Source organism: Prosopis cineraria, unplaced genomic scaffold (assembly GCF_029017545.1).
Source record: "Prosopis cineraria cultivar Desert tree isolate PC_DT_omini unplaced genomic scaffold, ASM2901754v1 PC4, whole genome shotgun sequence".
Taxonomy (NCBI): domain Eukaryota; kingdom Viridiplantae; phylum Streptophyta; class Magnoliopsida; order Fabales; family Fabaceae; genus Prosopis; species Prosopis cineraria.
Genome location: NW_026555335.1, coordinates 567,980 through 587,324, shown reverse-complemented (window position 1 = coordinate 587,324; position 19,345 = coordinate 567,980). Strand labels below are relative to the sequence as shown.

General features: G+C 34.5%; 1 protein-coding gene across 6 annotated transcripts; it reads right to left on the bottom strand.

Moving 5' to 3' along the window:
* Nucleotides 1-1,181: 1,181 nt before the first annotated feature.
* Nucleotides 1,182-8,939, bottom strand: LOC129308521 (ubiquitin carboxyl-terminal hydrolase 2). Of its 6 annotated transcripts, XR_008592635.1 has the most exons (5): nt 8,564-8,939; nt 3,765-6,508; nt 2,533-2,713; nt 2,304-2,407; nt 1,438-1,573 (listed from the first exon to the last, which is right to left on the bottom strand). XR_008592635.1 is itself a non-coding variant. In XM_054949665.1 (3 exons), exons 2-3 carry the CDS (start codon nt 6,500-6,502, stop codon nt 1,336-1,338), a joined length of 2,976 nt encoding a protein of 991 aa, XP_054805640.1. In that variant the 5' UTR covers nt 6,503-6,508; nt 8,564-8,935; the 3' UTR covers nt 1,182-1,335. The 6 variants fall into 6 exon arrangements, 3 of the variants coding, with proteins under 3 accessions (XP_054805640.1, XP_054805641.1, XP_054805643.1); XR_008592634.1 differs by having other exon boundaries at nt 2,304-2,713; XR_008592633.1 differs by lacking the exon at nt 1,438-1,573 and adding an exon at nt 1,886-1,900 and having other exon boundaries at nt 2,304-2,713.
* Between the last annotated feature and the right edge of the window lie 10,406 nt (nt 8,940-19,345).

Below are 19,345 nucleotides of genomic sequence, written 5' to 3'. Positions count from 1 at the left end.
ATTATTTTTAACTGACTTATCAGCATTAATATATATTAACTAATTTAAAATTTTGATCCTAAATTAATGGAGAAAGAGTGTTGGGGGGGGGGGGAATTAAAAAAAAAAAAACAAAGAAAGAACAAAAGTGATTGGAGATGGGTGGAAATGTTATTGTTGGAAACTGAAATGCCATCTTGCTTTTCATTTTTTCCTTCGAATACTATACAAAAGGGTATTTTTGGAAATGTACTTTAACAATTGCAAAAAACAGGGATAAAGGATTAATATTACAGATCAAGCCAATATTCTGGAAAAGTACTTATTTAGAAAAAAAAAACGAGTAATTTAGACCAGGGAATTTGAGCACATTCGGTTTAGTCTTTTAAGGGTCAGATTTGCCGGAGGATGCAAATGCATTCATCCTAGATTACGCAGATTTGGAAAAGTGTTAACTTCGTTTGGATTTGAATAGATGCCAGGTTATAAGATCCAAATAGTTTGCTTTCAAGAATTTCATATTCTACAAGTATTCTTAAGAATACAAATATATACAAATATCTAACCTATGATAAAAAAGATTAAAGATTAAAATTATCCAGCACAACTAATTTATTTAAATAAATCCACAGCTCAATGGTCAAAAGAATTTTCTCAACATATTTGTGCAGCGACGGTGATTTTCTGCACCGGTAAATCAAGAAAATGATAAAACTTGAAATAATGTGTAAAAATTATCATCATCATTATTATTTTTGTTTTAGACATGCCCTCAATTAAATACCTTCCCAGGATGTGCATTCTATAATAATTTTCATTCTCTATAAGGATATTTTAAGGAAAACTCATTAATTACACCTAAAACTTTAAAGTGGGACTCGTAAGTTTGAAACTTGCAGATAAGATGAAAGAGAAATACCAAACTTGTCAAGCTTGTGACGGGACTTTGGGTTTGTTTTTCAGCGATAATTTAATTACAGTGACGTTTGCCTTTTCGTTCATTGGATTCCCACGAGCATTTGAGCAAAGACGGGGCAAAGTTTCACGCACGCTTCTTTTTCCTTATCAACTCCAATCACGCACAAAATAAGTCTCTATCATTTAAAATATCACCATTCACTTGACCACAAATAAAAATCACCACCCCAAAATTCCAACTTGGAACACAACAGGATACGTGATTTCTGCAGCTTGGCACCAGATAAGGAAAAACTTGATATTTCATAGTGTATAAAGTCGCGTTGTACAATGGGGATCTCTCATTATATGTTAAAAAAAAAAATGGGCATCACAAATATGTATGTATCATGTATGGTAAATTGGCTTCTCAACTCAATTCAAAAGTAAACGATACACTCAGCTCCTTTCATAGAACAAGATGTAAGCCTCACAGGCAAGAACTTCTTTAAGGGAAACTTCACGTACATAGGCATCGCTTGCATGATACCATGTGCAATTCTCATTCTTTTCATCGGCCACTTTGTTCCTCTGACCCCCTCTTACATAGGCAACATAGTGACCCCCTCTCATTGTCCCCGAGTGCTCCACCACGCCTACCAAGTGGTATTCATGCTCCTTCTCTTCAGTCATGCACCTGTTTTTTAAGCCATAAACAAAATATTGTTTTACTGCCAAGACTTTTATTCATCAACTTGATTACAGTTTTCATGGTGTAGAGCCATCCAAATGCGTACTCCACAAGTCACCTTGACCTGTAAATTCTATATGTTCTACAATCAAATTTTCATGGCAAGATATTACTTAACCTTCTTCCATGGCAATAATAATGCACAGCCAAATGCAAGCCTCATTGTTGAACTCTAGAGAATCTAATCACGGATGCTCAACAAATACATGCCCCACAACTTCAACTTTGCAGGCAAGAAATTATTTCCTTCTTTCCCCTTCTCCTTTTGGCCCCCTAAGAAAAAATTATACTAGGAATGAAGAAGCATACAAAAGAGGAGGATTGGTTATCCTCTCAAGTCTCGGAAAATAAAGGAGATCACCAGACATATGCATCCTCTCACTCAACTACATGACACCTTGACCGTTCCATACTGCCTTCTTTTTCTTGCATGTATCATAAACTTTTTCTTCAACTACCATTATTATCCACAAGGTACCTAATAAACTTAAAGAGAAGTTTTACTATACTACTATAAAACCAGCTACGTTATATGATAATAAATGTTGGGCTTTAACGGGACAACAAAAGCTTAAAATTAGAATAGCAGGGATGAAAATGTTGAGACAGATGTGTAGACATACATGTAAAAATAAAATCAAAAATATAGACATACAGCAAAATGTAGGCGTAGTACCTATTGAGAGGAAAGTAGTAAAAAATCATTTGAAATAATTTGGACATGTACAAAGAAGACTGCAAGAAGCACCAGTGAGGAGAGTGAAACATATAACTTTAACCCTGTTAAGAAAAGCAAAGAAAGGCCAAACAAAACACTTTTGGAAGTTATTAACTGTGACCTCTTAGGAAAATTTCTAAAAATTTGGTAAATGATAAAGCACAATGGTGTCGTGTAATTTATGTACCTGACTCCGCCTAGTGGAATAAAGGCTTCTTGTTATTGTATCATTATTATCCATACGTTAATGCTTGTCAACATGCATGACAATGAGTGATAACGTTTCTTTCTATGTTTCCTTCTTTCATCTCTTTCTCCTCTATCCATTTATCCAAGATATTAAATCACCCGAGACTCGACATAGTGCACTGAAGTGGATGGGCTCAGTTCCAATAACACAGAACATCTCAAGAATACAAAACACTAAAGAGCATATGAATAAACATAATGCCTGCCATTTTATTCGCCACCAAGCCTGATTTAGTATGATACAGAAGTCCGTAAACGTTAAGCACTCATCCATAATTAGAATACCCAAAGTTGGCATTTTGAAGGATGCCTTGCCCCAGAAATCAAAAGATATGGATCTTGCTTTTACTAGAAAGATTGGTTGCTGGTTAGATTAATGAACAAGTGTTTACCACAAATTTAAATAACCTACACCTACTGAATCAGAAAAGGGGAGGAGTGGTATCATAAAGGTGTGAATATCAGCAACAGACAATCAGGTCCAGTCAACAACAGATAGATTTTTAAGTTGCACTTTTGATCATAAATAAGCTCAAGACTTTTTTCACAAAAAAAGCATTATACGTTATAACAGGTCATTTGAGCCGATCGGGTTTAGATATCAACATTATGGTATTTACCAAATCCTAACTACACAAATAAAACAATTTATAAGACGCAATAAATATATATACCCATCAGTTTCTACAGGGGTTGATGAAGTAAATCAGCCATAAACAACAAATAAAGAAAAACCAATCTTGTAAACAACGGTAAAAATAAAAAATAGCATTCCCAATATTGCAAAACTACAGGCAGTCAAAGCACCATTAAGAAACAATGAAAATAGAAACTGGGCAGGTCACTTTCTTATCCAACATGAAGAGAGAAGGGGCAACTTCATTGGACTTTAAAATCTTTAAAATTCTCTATTTTGTTTTAGCTCTTTGCAAGGATATCTCATCCTTTGTTGTACTTTTCCACTCCTCTACAATGAAATTTCTTCTTCTGTCCAAATTTATCCTCATGATCTGATCAAACTTACTCTTAACGTGAATAATGACTACACTAAATTGGAAAAGATCATATCAAGAATGAGCAAAACAAAAGGAAGCATGCAGAAGAATCGTGTCCACAGTAGAAGTTAAAGTTCAGAGTTCAAACAAAACCTAGTAAAGTTCAGACAAGTACCTTGGATCCATATATGGTCTGAGATCAATAGTTTCTTTGAAACTGACATGGCCACTTAGTTTACTTAAGCGACCTCGAATGTCTTGGCTGAACCTCTTCAAATGAATAGTGAGAACAGGAGGTGCTTTATAAATAAGAATGCTCCTAGTTGCATTCCTCTTCACTTTCACGCTTTTGGTATCCACCTCTTCATCTTTAGTGACTCTTGAGTCATTGTTTTCATGATTCAGCAACTGAGAATTTCTTTCCTGTATATCTCCAGTTGCATGCTGTACACTACAAGAATCAGCAGCTAGACCATTTTCTTCTTTGTGAACTTGGCAAAAACCGGAAGATTCATCATCATATATATCTTTCTCCTTAAACGTCTCATCTTCCCCCTTATTAATGACTGTATTCAACTCATCCGTTTGACCATTTTCTAACTCTCTGCAATCTTTAACATCTGAAACCAAACTGTCTTTAACTTGGTCATTTTTAACATTACCATTACCTGTTCCGACCATAGTATAACAAGAGTTAGTTGTATGCTGGGGGTCAGCATTGCGTACAGTCTCTTCTCCATTGGATACCCTGTTTTTCTGCGTTTTTGCTTCCACTTTCTCACGATGCAGAATTTTTGAACAGTTCTCACAATGCCACGCATTTTCATTTGAGAGAAGCTCGGGTTTTATAAAATGAGCCAAGCAACTATCTACAGAGACTGGTGAATCTGTATCATCTACTTCATCTGGATCGGACTCACTGCTGTTTCCAGCATTAACTCCAACCTCATTATTTACTGGTCTAGGAGCGGGGCCTGCAACAACCTCAGGCTCATCAAATAAGTCACCAAAGCCTTCAAATCCCAAGTCTTCTTGCCCACAACCCAAAACTGTTGAGGAGGCTTCACCATCTCTCCCCGTGATCTCCCTTGTAAGAGAACTTTCTTCTTTATATGGAAGCAACAGCACTTTTGTATCTTCAACTTGTAATGGAACCTCATCTTCCCACCCATTCCTTAAAGAAGAATCTGGCCTAAGGTTTTGCATCTCATCAGGGAAACAAATCTGACTACTAGATTCACAGCTAGTTTGCACAGGATATTCATTTAAGAGTTCCTCCTTGCTATCATTATCCTGTATCACTGCAACATCCTTATTCTGGGAAAAGAAACCACTTTCATCTGTCATGGTTCCTGCTTCCACATAATCCAACCATGTAAAATCACCTGATGAATTTGATGCTTTCTCCGTACCATTCTCAAGGACTTGAGTATGGTCAGAGTTTTGAGCAGTTAGGAAATTGGGTGAACTTGAGACCTCATAATCAGATGGGGTGCTTTTATTCACAGGACCAAATACCGTAGATTCCCCAGAAGAAGCCACCACCTCTTCTTCAAATGATATGTTAGACTGCACAGGGCAGGATGATTGATCATTTGATATTTTGGTTGCTAAGCTTTGAGCAGGCAAGGGACCGACATCTCTGCTGACTTTCACCCGAGCCTTTCCACCTTTCTTTGGCGGAAATTTTGCTTTCTTGGATCGAGATGCTAATGGGGCTTTCTTAGGTGGAGATTTTTTAGAAGGAACGGGCAGTGAGAGATCTAGAAAAGGCTCGTGCACAACTGAGGCATGCCCACATTCAACACAACATACAGTACTTGACAATTGACCCCCAAACAGAGCATCCACTAAAGTAGGTACATTGGAAAGGATTCCATCTTTCTCAGGAGCATCCTTCTGTTTTCTTGCAGCTAGTTCTTCAGAACCCAGCCCCTCTAGTAAGCAACACAATAATTCATGACTGTCATGCTGCTGATATCCTCGAAATTGGGGAGACTTTGAGCATACACAGCAAAAAAATGATCTAGGATTTATAATGCTTTTCAATCCCGAGTCTGGGTTTGTTTCAACAAATAACTTCTTCAAGGAACTAGTCAAAGGCCCAGCAGGAGCATCTAGCTTTAGAAAGTTATCTCGCAACTTACTCATAGCTAGGAGATTTTGCATGATTGAATTAAAGAAGCAAGTATTACCAAGATTACTCATGCCTCTGACTATGTAACCTGCTTTCCTGTATGAATCACTTGTCAGCAAAGCTCCTGATTTAATTTCAGCAGTGATGCTGCCATTCCCAAACCACAAATCTTCAACATCTGCTAATGATTGGTCTGATGGTCGTGCCTTCAACAGTGTGACAACATCAGAAAGAACGTGGTTTTTTTCATCATTCTGTTCAGTTTTCTCAACAGGGATAAACATGTCACAAACAAAACACCAGCACAGCTGGGGCTTTTCAGAATTGACCACCAAGGGGTGCCTACTTTGCCTGGAGTGCTTGATTGCATGGCATTGAGGTGTTGCTGGAAGCCCAGCACCTCCACAGGTATATCGACCACACTCTAGACAAATCCATATAGCCTTTGACTCAGGTTTCAAATCTTCTGAAGCAGTGCCTTTTTTACTCGCATGTTTACCTTTTTTTTTATTTCCCCTCCGATCTGTGGCACTTTCCCTACAATCTTCACATGCCATGCCTATGGATCTAGAAGGTCCAATCTTTACAGATAATTTAGTTAAATTAACACTCTTTTTGAGATGAGGGCAGGATTTTATCTCTTCAACAAGTGAAACTGCATCATTGACAGGTGCAACAGTTGGGTTGCATGATTGGACAACCTTTTTTGGGGTATGTGTAGCATCACGCTTTTCCTTAGCAGAACCTTGTCTCTTGTTTCTAACTCTCTTACCCATCAATTCCTGTAATTTAAACACAATCAGTGAAGCCTGGCTAAATAAACTTAATGTCAACAGTCAAAAACTTATTAGAAAACGAATCCCTCTTACAACAAACAAAAGCAATTTTTTATTAGTTACTATGCACAACAAAATCCATTAGTCATGCATTTATACAAGTCAGAACCAAACTAACAAAAATACAGTACAGTATACTTTTTCTACAGATAACAGAGGCACAAGTCACTTCAAGAACTAAGCACATTTACGATTCATTCATTGTAGAAAAGGCTGGGTCTTCATAAAACACAATAACATAATGTGATCCATTTAGCCAAACCCACTTAGTTGGATAAAGCTTGTTGTTGTTGTGGAAAAAGCCAAATGAGTGCATCAGGATCTTCCTCAGCAATCCTAGAGCTTGATAAAAGAAACACAAAGGAGACAACAAAGATAGGTTTTGCAGCTAAAAGATGCAAACTATGCATAGCAAAAGGAAAAAAAATTACCAAATTAATAGCATAATTGATAATTAGTAAGTTAATAACACAGCAAAAAAGTTCTTCCTAGGATTGACATGGTACTATTGATAGCAATAAGCAAGAACAGTCCAAGAGGGATATATATAAGAAGTGCATGAATCTTCATTCAATCCAACTTTATGTTAGAGAATATTTGAGAGGTTAGATGAAAGTAGATTATTTCAGTTGAATTTATATGAAGAAAGTAGCTAATATATGAAACAAAATCTAAGACTTGGAAGTTTTGAAATCGTTATCGTTGTTTACCAAAAAAAAATCATCATTTGCAGCCAAATGGCATTGTCAATCATTTTGTCATCTTCATAAGGTCACAGAACCAAGAGACTAGTTTGTTCAATTTGTTTCGAAAAACAGATAGGTGATGCTTAAGATGTCACATGTAACGTATACTTGAAAGGATGCTAGCAGTAATGCCCATAAAAAAAGATACAACGAAAGATGGTACAGGCTGGATAACTTCCAAGTTTTGAGTCTGACATTGTTTCATCAACGAATAAAAGGAACAATGCAACTATAAACATTTTTTCTGCAATAAAACACAAACAGAAAATTCCTTGGCATTTTTTTTTTGGGATAGCAAAACAGGGCCAGAGGACCAAAGAACTCCTTGATAAATGTTGCAAACACTAAATTGACCCTAGGATTCCTATTTAATGCGGATTGATGCAGAAGTATTATTAACTGTTTCATGTACACTTGATTCAAAATCAATTTGGCATATATGGTTTAAAGTGCGTCACATTTTGACTACTTTTATGGTGGTTTCTTAATTTCAAATTTTGACGAAAACAATCACATAAAGGCTAAAAATATAAACAGTTTCGTATACTAATAATTTCATAATGGTCAAAGATTAATACTAGGATTACACAGACAATTTCTATTCTCAAATGTCGGATTAATCACAAAAATGACATCAAAAGATTATAATAGCATTCAAGGTATGAGCAAACATGCTTTAGCAGTCACATGAATATTTCTGCCAAAAAATAAAATAAAATAAAACCACAACAATGTTAAGAGAATTAAACAGACCATCCACTCCAGAAATAAAAGACTAAACAGACTAAAGAAGGTTGAACGCGAACTTTAAAACATAAGATACATGAATTTCGAGTTAATCTACAGAGTACCAACTGTAATCTACACTTTAAAATAGGATGATTGTTTTGCAAGGCCACTGCACTCCCAGCCAAGGACTCTTCCCCAATGGTAATAACTAGGGAAATAAGTCCAATCAAAACAGGAGCATGTGAACTGGATTAAACCGCATGCAAAAGCAGTAAGCTACAGATCAAGAAAGTGCAGCCTGGCAAATTTTACAAGTTTTAAAGTAAAGAGACAAAATTTAAACACCCGGCCAAAGGGGGGAGGGAACAGTTTACCGTCATTTATCAATTTCAGAAACAAGTTATCAAAAAAGGGCAAGCACCAAACTACATTAAATCCAAAGCATCATCGAACTTCGACTATCAACAATGAGAAGCAAAAGCATCAGTCAAAAGAATAAATAAATACAGCAGATAAAAGTCATCACCTCCGCGAGCAAATAAAATAAGAGCGAACGGAATGGGTATTAAAGCGATGATTTTTATGGATATCGTCAAAAATCAGTATAGTTCAAATTGTTGCACCCGTATCAACGCCAGCTTGAGTTGGCGAGCATCAACTCCCGCGCTCGCCTACAAATGGGCAGCAAAGAAGAGCTTAAGAGATTTGAATCTGGAGATTGGCGGAGAGATGAGAGTCCAGAGGCGATGTTAGCTTGGGCTGCTCAGTTCAAATCAGAGAAAAATGGCATATGGCAGTGGCTTTAGGAAGCCAACTGTGCTACCATGGAGGAAGGGGGGGGGGGGATGAGAAGAAAGGGAGTGAAGAGGGGTTGAATAGATGAACCCCAACGCATAGAGGAACGAGGCAACCCACTAACCCTGTGTCATTGACGATAATTTCCCAATAAATCAGGCACCGGTACTCCGACCCAGAGATAACACTAGTGTTAGCTTATTACAATTATTTATCACCAAATAAATTGCAAGCATGAACAATAATTATTTATATTAATTAGAGAAAATTGGTTGATAAGACCTAATTAAAACTAAAATTGTGTCCAAGCACCAAAGTAACTTGAAGGACCTAGTTTATTATTTTATTTATAAAATAATTTGATCAAATGACCAAAATATCCTTTTATGTTAATTAAAAAGAAATTAAAAAAAGGTACAAAAGTCGGTCGCCGCAGCTAAGGTGACCTTTAGCCACTCTTTCAATAGTTGACAATGTGCTTGTTAGAGCTTTGACTAGTAGGTGAAGGGTTGCTGAAAAAATTTAACACTCTTTGATTACATGCAATCATCAATAATTACATGTAAACTCAACAAACAAATGGTACAAGGATTTTGACTCAGGGTGTAAGGTTTTTGATTTAAGGTGTACATGTTTTGACTTAGGGTGTAAGGTTTCTAGCTTGGGTGAAAGAAATCTAGCTTAAGGTGTAAGGCTTCTAGCTTGAACAATTACATGTAATATCTTATGGATTACATGTAAATCAAATGCATAGAGAGCATCTACTGTCAATGTCCCTGTAACTACATGAAAATGACTATGGATTGCATGTAAATCAATATAAGAAAAAATTTGTGAGTATGCTTAGGGAATAATTTACATGTAATCTCTAATGGATTATATGTAAATCAAACACACAAAGAACACACTCTTGTCAGTCCTCTAAAATTACATGAAAACGACTATAGATTACATATAGATCAATATGTGAAGAAACTTGCTAGCATGATTAAGGAATGATTTACATGTAATCAAACACAAATAGCGCGCCCTTATCAATGTCCCTGAATTACATGAAAACAGTAACGGAGTACATGTAAATTGATATATGAAGAAATTCATGAGCATGCATGAGGAATAATTTAAATGTAATATCTGGTGGATTACATGTAAATCAAACACATAGAGAGTACACCATTGTCAATACCCCTGAATTACATGAAAACAACTAAGTTACATGAAAATGACTAAGCCAGAAGCTTGGCACCAAAACTAGATCTCTTGCACTCAAGTCAAAAGCTTTACACCTAAGCCATAGCCCTCTTACCCAAGCCAAAATATATACACCTTCAACTAGAAGCCTTGCACCTAAACCATAACCCTTGCACCTAAAGCCAAAGTCCTTGCACCCTCTAATTTTGGCACCCAAAATCAAAAAATATATCATGAAAAGTAAGAACAACATTATACCCATGTTAAATTACATCATATCCTATACAAAAAACAAAGAAGGCGATACTCACAATAATTTCTCTCTTGTTTAAGTATTATACATTATATAGCCAGCCATATTAACCTATAAATGATGCGGATTCAATAATGTAACATAGATGACAATTGAATTGTCTTTGAAAAACAAGTGTGAAAAGGAAGAACGAACAACAAAAATTTCAATAAAGCAATAGTAATTCCATTAGGTCAAATAGAATCACAATGATAAATAAAAATTATAAGGCACCTCATATAAAAAAATATACCATAGATAAGAATAACATCAAGCTCATGTTGTAATATTTGGAGAATTTAACCCCTAATTAAATGAGCAAATGAGACTAAATAAGTAAACAAATGTGGTATGTGATTATGGAGAATTAACAAGTGTTTTAGGTTGTGGTTTCAGCCCTAAGGATAAGTTTGAAGTGAAGTCAGGCCATCTAGATGTCAAAAAGTGAGAAAAACAACAATAAATGACTCTATGCCACATGTCGTGGAGCATGCACAAGATGCCATGGCGAACAGGCCATTAAAGCATGAAGACCCTTTTCTGTACCACTATGCACCGCGACACATAGTACAAATTTTACAGAAATTAGTCATGAAAACAGATAGAAAACATAAAGAAAGCAAAAGATACATGAAGGAGACGCAAGGAGCTCTACCAGGGCTTGAAGGATTAAAGCATTGAAAGTGTTTTGTAGCTTCTAAACACTAAAAATATCCAAGGAGAGACAAGTAAGATTACCTTTACTAATCCTCCCTAACCTCTAATCTCAATGTAATTGTCAAACTTATCACGTTATACAAATAGGATTCTTAGTTTTCAATGTTTAAAATATCCTAAAAGAACTTCACAATAAAAAATAAAAGTTCAAATACTACGCGAAAGCATAGGATTTCAAAAAGAATCAGTGCATTTGCTTAAAATTAGAAAACAGTGAAATAGTGCAGAATAAGAGGCATATGCTACGGCTTGCGAGCCTCTATGTCATGCACCGCAGCTCAGGCATAATGCTTTATGGTGCATTGCATGCTTTTTGACAACAAAATTATGCTTTCATTTGATAGCAACTGAGGCAACTTCCGACGGGGCCCATTTCTCTGTCTGACATCCAATTGATGTGATCTAGATGTCTATAGAGAGCTTTCTCTTAACTTTAGCTATTGGCTTTAGTTTCACAATCAAATTATCTCTCAATAAAAAGTTAGGCACTCATTTCAAAATTCCCTCATTTTCACCATTTCTACACAACTTGAGTGCTCAAAACTCATACCAAAAACTACAAACACCACCCATACTATACTCATTAGACTACAACGGACTTGTGTAATGTACCACATCACTAATAATGCTCATGAAATATATTTTCATTACTCAACCCCTTAATCTCAAAAATAAAAAGGGGAGCTCTAATTACATAATTCATTCATTAATAATCATAATTCACATGTCATACATGACTCTTACTTGTACTAGTATTTTAGCTTGCTATAGATTTCACAATCTATACACATATACCTTAGGGCCCAAAATACACTATATAATTTAACAACACTATAGTACAAGTAAGTCACAACATGGACTAATCCTAGTTGACAATTTCATACAAAAATATACACATAAATACTTCAAAAAGAAAAGGAGGCCTACTAATAGGATAACAATCCTATGCTTCTAGTTGTTTCCCTCTGTCTTATCCCCTTGAGCTAATTCCTGTAATATTAAAAATAGTGGGATAAGTACAACCACTCAGTAACTAAGGTCTATCTAATTCATACTAATGCATGTTAATCAATTTAAATACAAGTGGCAAAGATAATCAACTCTAAATCATTTAACGTGTTTAAGAGCATAATTTAATTTCTCATTTATAATATACATGCTCATGAGACAATGATTCAGTAATACATTTTCTCATAGAAATAGGAACTAATGCATGAATTGTTTTACTAAGGTCACAAAACAAGCAACTATATGCCCTTTTTATCACTATATGCATGACCATAACTCCCTTATATTCTCTTTATTCCTCTAACATGAAATTGTGAGTTATAACACATTGGGATCGTTTACACACTGAGACTACCCTAGCTAAAACACACATGAGAGGTTACCTGGCTAAGGTTTCCTATCTCACTAGCGAGTCATGATTTTTCTCATTTCTCACATTAGGGGATGTTATTCTCCTTATACTAGTTTTCTCGTTAAATAAGTGGATAACTAATTAGGTTCAAGTTCCTCATTGAACTAGTATGATAGTCTCTCGTTAAACAAGTGGGATAATATAAATAATAAATTTGGGCCAATCATCGAGCTTTGATGAAAGCCTTACTATGTGGATTTTAATTCTCTACTCCTCTTCCTAGGCAAACTCCTACCTCTCAAGATCATGCAATGCATAAATATGCAATAACTAATAGATGCAAGTGTTCACTACCTAAGCATGCACAATATCTTATAGTCATACACACATCATTGGATTCCACGACACATAATATTATTGAACTGTTGTTGAACTCTTCTATCACACAATCATTAACTCCGCTTGACATATAATCACATCACTAAACTCCACATCATAAACATTCATAGCACTCCTATAAAACACAATTTTATTGAACTTTTTACTTTTCAAGTCATTGAACTCCTCATAATGTAACATCCTGGATTTTAACTTTAGGAATTTCTACTATTTATAAGGGTATTTTAGTCAAATTAAGTGGATTTTTTGTTAATAACGTTTTAAGAAGACTAATGTAGCTAATGGATCCTTGGACAGCCTTAAAAGAGAGCTAGATCAAAGTACAAGCAGGCTATGACATGAAGAGAGATTCAAAATGAGTGTGGAATTCTCTACGCATGCACTTCTGTGAATGAGAATTTTGAATTGTGTTCTTGAACATGTTGAATGTTTTGAAAATGTTATCCTTGCCACTTGCATTTAAATTGATTAATATTAATTAGTATAAGTTAGATGGACCTTAGTTATAAAGTGATTGTACTCACCCCATTATCTTCAATATTACATGAACTAGTTCAAGGGGACAAGACAGAGAGAAACAGCTCGAGGCATAGGATTACTATCCTATTTATAGGCCTCCTTTTCTTTTTAAGTATTAATGTGTGTATTCTTACATGATATTGCCAACTAGGGATAAATCATTATATGACTTACATGCTAAATGTGTTTTGTTAAAGTATACCATGTATTTTGAGCCCTATGATGTATATATATTATTTGTGAAACTTATAACAAGGTCAAAATACTAGCACAAATAAGGGTTGTGTATGATATTTTGCTAATGATGATTAACTATTAGAATGCGTGATTAGAGCTTCCCGTTTTATTTTTGAAGTTAAGGGGTCGAGCATTGAAAACATGATGTATTTGTTAATTATGAGTTATGGTGTATTGCACAAGTCTACTTGGGTTGATTGAGTATGGTCTGAGTAGTATTTGTAGCTTTTAGCTTTTAGTAGGAGTTTTAGGTATTCAAGTTATACATAAGTTGTGAAAAGGAATGAATTTTGAAATGAGTGTTCGACTTTTGACTGAGAGATAGTTTGAGTGTGAAACTGAAGCCATTAGTTAGAGTTGCAGACACTTAAATCACCTCAATTAGACATCGGACAGATAAATAAGGCACGTGGAAAGTTCTCCTCGGTTGTTGTCAACCGCAAACTCATTTAACTCTAATTTATGCTTGTAAAGATGAGTTGTTAGTTTTAAGAAAATTTTGAAAACTTGAGACCCTATTTGTGTAAATTAACAAATTTGATAATTATATTGATGTTTAAAGTTTAAGGAGGATTAGTAAGGATAACCTTACTAGGCTAACTTGGAGATTTTACAAGTAACCATCATGAGTGGGTCATTCAAGTATTAATATACAATGCCCATAAATTAAAACTAGCAATTCAAAAGAATATTAAATAGGTTATTACAATTTACAATTATATTGTGAGAAATCTGGATTCCTTGTGACAACTGACATGAGGTGATCTAATGCTATAACAATTTTGCCTTTTATTATACATATAACAAAGGAAACATATTAAAGACAAAATCACAATATAAAGCGCACCAACATTAGTCCAATACCATAAGTTCATATGCCAATTATTAGGTAATGATTGAAGTTTCAAACATGAATAGATAAAAGAGATGACAAACTCAAGATACTATTGATACTTCAAAACATAAATTTTTGGAGGTTCATTATCAAATTCTAAATACTTACATGATTTCATTATGATATTAGGAATGATTTAGTCAAGTACATCATGGTCAAATATTTCATTTACATTATATCTATTGCAAAATAAAGTCATTCCATACAATATTTTGTATGCATATGACATTATATTTTAAAACAAGGCATGTAAAATATAGCATAAATTTATTTGAATAAATAAGATCAACAAAAATGTACATACTACACTTGTATAGTTCTTGTACAATTCCTCTATTCTAACAGTAACATTAGAAGGTAGAGATCTTGCTTCTACTTCTTTCCTGATTCTCAAAAGAAGTTGTACAAAAATACAAGAAACATTTAGCAGTAAAATAACTTTTTAAGATTTGATGTAAAAACTATGCTAGAAAATAAGAGTATAAAAATAATTGAAATTTTACATAAACTATGGCTTAGAGTGCTAAATTCTGTAAATGACTATATATAATAATCAGACCATTCTTCTAATTTTTATGTAATGTCTGCCTTAACATTATCAGAACAACACGCTTACACATTGTTGTGATAATCAATATTAGATAAAACATAAGAAGAAGTTATCACAACTCAAGAATTTAAAAGATAATTAGTTAAAATAATGGGATCCCAAGAAACCCTTTTGAAATATTATTTGAGCTCAAATCATAATTCAAAATTAATTAAATATGGTAACAGAAGCATGAAAATCAAAACAGTAATTGAAAACAAGCTAAAGCAATTCTAGAAATTCTCCAAATTCTGGTTCGTTTGCCTTAGTAGATGGCATAGAAGGATGAGTCCCTGGAAGGCCACTTACGTCATAGCGCGCACCTACTGTCATGACAATAAATTGCTATTATGGCAGCTTTTTGAACTTTCAGAGCATGCTGTTTTGCCATCTAGCATTTGATTTGAACGGTTTAAGTGTCTATATGAAGCTCTTTAAGCCCTCTAGCTAATGGCACCGACCTCACACTTAAACTATCATCTGTTAGAAATATAGACACTCAAACCCAAATTGATTTGTTTTCACCTTAAAACACATTCAAAAGTGTCTAACTCACAATACGAAATGCCATTAGCTCCAACGACATTTTGACGACCTCAAATGGATTGCACACAACATAACAATTCATTTATATCACATAAATAAGCAATCACACTCAAAATGATCATTAAACCCCTATTTGACAATAACACAAAGGGGTGGACTGAATTTAGCACACATATCAACTTGGTCATTTTGGCACATAATTCACTTCAAATTCATTACTTGTAATTGTAACTTGGCCAAGCACACACACTTAATCCACCACATCAACCTTGAACCAAGATACACACATTTATCACAATTTCATATAAGTGTCAACCAAAATAATGTCATGTTCCTAAGTTGGTATTATATAATGGCAATATTCATTACAAACCTAAAAGAGAAAAGGGAAAAGCTATACTACAATGCTTTTTACTCTTCAATTGTCCCTTCCTTTATCTTGCTCCTACTGAAGCTTTCACCTGTAAAATATAACTACGGGGTGAGATAAACATCTCAGTAACAGAATACTTCACTACTATTAATTTACACAACCATTAGGGAGTAAAGCTATTAAAATATCAAAATATATTTTTACATATTATAACATACTCTTTTTCATCAACACAAACCATTTATCACTAGCATGATCATTCTACCATCCGAGCCTCCATATCACCCTGACTGAAACCATAGGCTCTTGGACTAAGTACATATTCATAATGGTCCGAACTCACCTTCAGTGGTAGAATCACCCAGCTAAAGGTGTCCTATCCCACTTTCAGACTATGATCTCCCCCTATCGCACATGAATAGGGGTGTCGTTACTCCAACACCGTATCATTGATGCTAAGGAGTGTCACTCTCCAATGCCATATTCTGCATGGATACTATGGAGAAAATCTCTAACATCGTACCTCACTAGATGCTAAGGAGATACATGCCATGTAGACTTCCACTACTCCTTCTTATGGGGGAACTCCCACCCCCTAACATGATTATGCTCACACTCATCATATTTAACACACATATATTTCAAATTTCTCAACTAGTCCATATAAAACTTTCATCATTCTTATCATTCACAAATAGTTTTTCATGCACAAAACTATATTTCGCAATATGCAATGTTATCAAATTCCAAGTAATAAATTTAACAATCTACTCGTAGACATTAGGCAATATAATTCAATAGTGTAAATTATTTTGTTACCTCGACCCTTTATTACACAAAAAGGTTACCGTGGCTAAATATTAGCTCCACACATTTTATACTCACAAGGTAGCTCAAGCAATACTCAATCTACACAATCAAGTGATAATTGTCAATTATCACTCTAGATGACTTCGAATTCACTAGGTTTGAAGCACCTAAAATATCCAAATTTCTTTTCTAACAACATCAACTATTTCCAAATACTTTAACCATCCTATTAAACATCCTAATACACCAAAATCACTAACCAATATTTCACATTATTTTAAAATATTTAAATTATATCTAGGGTTCATCCAAACCTTCAACAAAAATTTTCAATCACCATAAAGCTCATAAACTTAGGATTAGACGATTGATTTAACTTCTCAAGACCTTAAATAATCTAATAGGTTCAGTCTAAACCTAAGAAAATTGAAATCAAAACCCTCATTGCCCCAAATGTCCAGATTTTTGCATAATGAGGGAGAGGGAGAAGAAAGGAAAGCTTACCCAATATATATGAAGCTTGTAAGGCCTGCAAATCACATTGGAAGCAAGCCTTAGCGGCCACAAGCTCTTCTCCATCGTTGCTCTCGACTTCACCCTTTCCTTTCTTCTGATTTTCAATCTAATTTGCGATCTGATAAGTGCAGATTTTGCACATGTGCCACAGCGCATTGACACACCCGTCGCGACACATGGCACAGAAAGTCCAACTAAAATTTAAACTCCCTTTCGTGCCATTGCCCACTTAAACATCAACCTAGCCTTCTTCTAAAGCTGTCCAAGATTTCAAAAACATTAATCTCCCATAAATATGATTAATCAATAATTTATCTAAATTGACTAATTTAACCTTAGAAATACTGATAATTACTAATTAGGAAACTTAGGATGTCACATTTTACACAATATATCTACTTTTTGAACTATTACCTTGAACTTCATATTGTAAATCAAATAATATTTTCTCAACCTAAATTGGTAAATTATGTCAACTAAAGCAATCTCCATTGTGAGAATTACTTTTAGTTTTGCTCCAGACAATAAAAACATATGGCAATTATATCATAAACAAATGATTTATAATTATACCAAAAATAGATGGTTGACAATTATCTCATGATCATTGAACCAATTAAAAACTAGAATTAAAATCATAGGAAGAATAATTAACAACAAAGAATAATGCTATCAAAAAAAGTAGCCAATAATTGCATAATGATATTTATGAAATTGTGAAACTATAAAGCAAGATAGTTATATCAAGATCCCAGAAATAGATGACTAAACAACAAATGAGCTGAAACAAGAAGGAGAATTAGAAACACTTGCTAGATATCCTTCATATAATCGAGAAAAGGACAATTGTCGTAAAGCCTCAACAAATGGCATAGATTTAATATCACTTGTAAAAGCAAAAAATATACTCCCATGTGATGAATTGACCAAGATAACATGGATGAAGAAGAAGCATCTCTACTTCACAAAAATTCTTACCCATAGTGCCTCTAAGTTAAATCATACAAACAGCTACCAGTCCCTCCTTCCCATCCATAAGAATTATAGCAATTAATCAAATCCAATCTTTTATGGCATATGTGTTGTGTGGTACCACCAATATTAACATCCTAAAAACTCAATAAATTACTCCTCATCCATACAATACAAGTATGCAAGCAACACATGATAGCAATTCTTTCTTAAGATGTTCTCAATTTTATTGAAGATGGTTTATTTTGGATTAAACAATTATTTAGTAGGACATTTACAACTAATCATATGGCAACAATATAATTACAAACACACTGGTGTATTGACGATTCATAAGTTTGAGTGTTGTTTTCTTGTGCCCAAACCCTTTTCAATTATAGTTCTTACTTCTAGTTAGATTCTTTTAGAAAACTTGGCATCAAAATCCAAGTCCATGAAAGCAAAGAAGATGAAGAATCGGCAAAGCATCTAATAAAGAAAGGCTTCTAGCTTCGAAAAGAACCCACCCTACAGAAGCTCAACTGTGGACGAAGATTAGTGATGAGGAAGAGATGTTAAATTAGCAAAGAAACACAATCAATGGTAGTCGAAGGGAGAATGGAACGAAATGGATTGGGGGAGGACAAAATGAGAATGAATAGTGGGCAAGCTTAATGACAATGAAGAGAACATAAGCCATGAAGGTGAAAAATAGTAGGCCAATGATGGGGACAATGAAGTGAGCGATAAGAGATGGCTGTGGATTGAGGTAGGAGCTTAGAACATAGATAAAGAGTAATGTTGAATGGGTGAGGGGCATTTTGGTTCATTCATCCTATCCTTTTTTGAATATTATAATGAGTTGGGTCATTAACTTTCATTTGATTCTTGGGCACAATTTCTTCCTAAGTAAGTTATTTTCACCAATTATCCCTATTTATTATTATTATATTGTTTTAATATCAAACATTCGTTAAAAAACATATCAAACAATAGTATATATACATAAAATTAGGTACAAGTTTGTCCAAAAATGATAATAATAAATTCATAAAAGCACATTGAAAATTTAATTTTAATTCCTATAAATCTCATAGCCCTCCATTGAATAGGGTTGC

Excerpts from the sequence above, each read along its gene's own strand:
- LOC129308521 (XM_054949665.1), bottom strand. The coding sequence starts at position 6,502 with ATGGGTAAGAGAGTTAGAAACAAGAGACAAGGTTCTGCTAAGGAAAAG. Across the intron at positions 1,574-3,764 it reads AGACCATATATGGATCCAAG|GTGCATGACTGAAGAGAAGG; the intron begins GTACTTGTCTGA and ends CTTAAAAAACAG.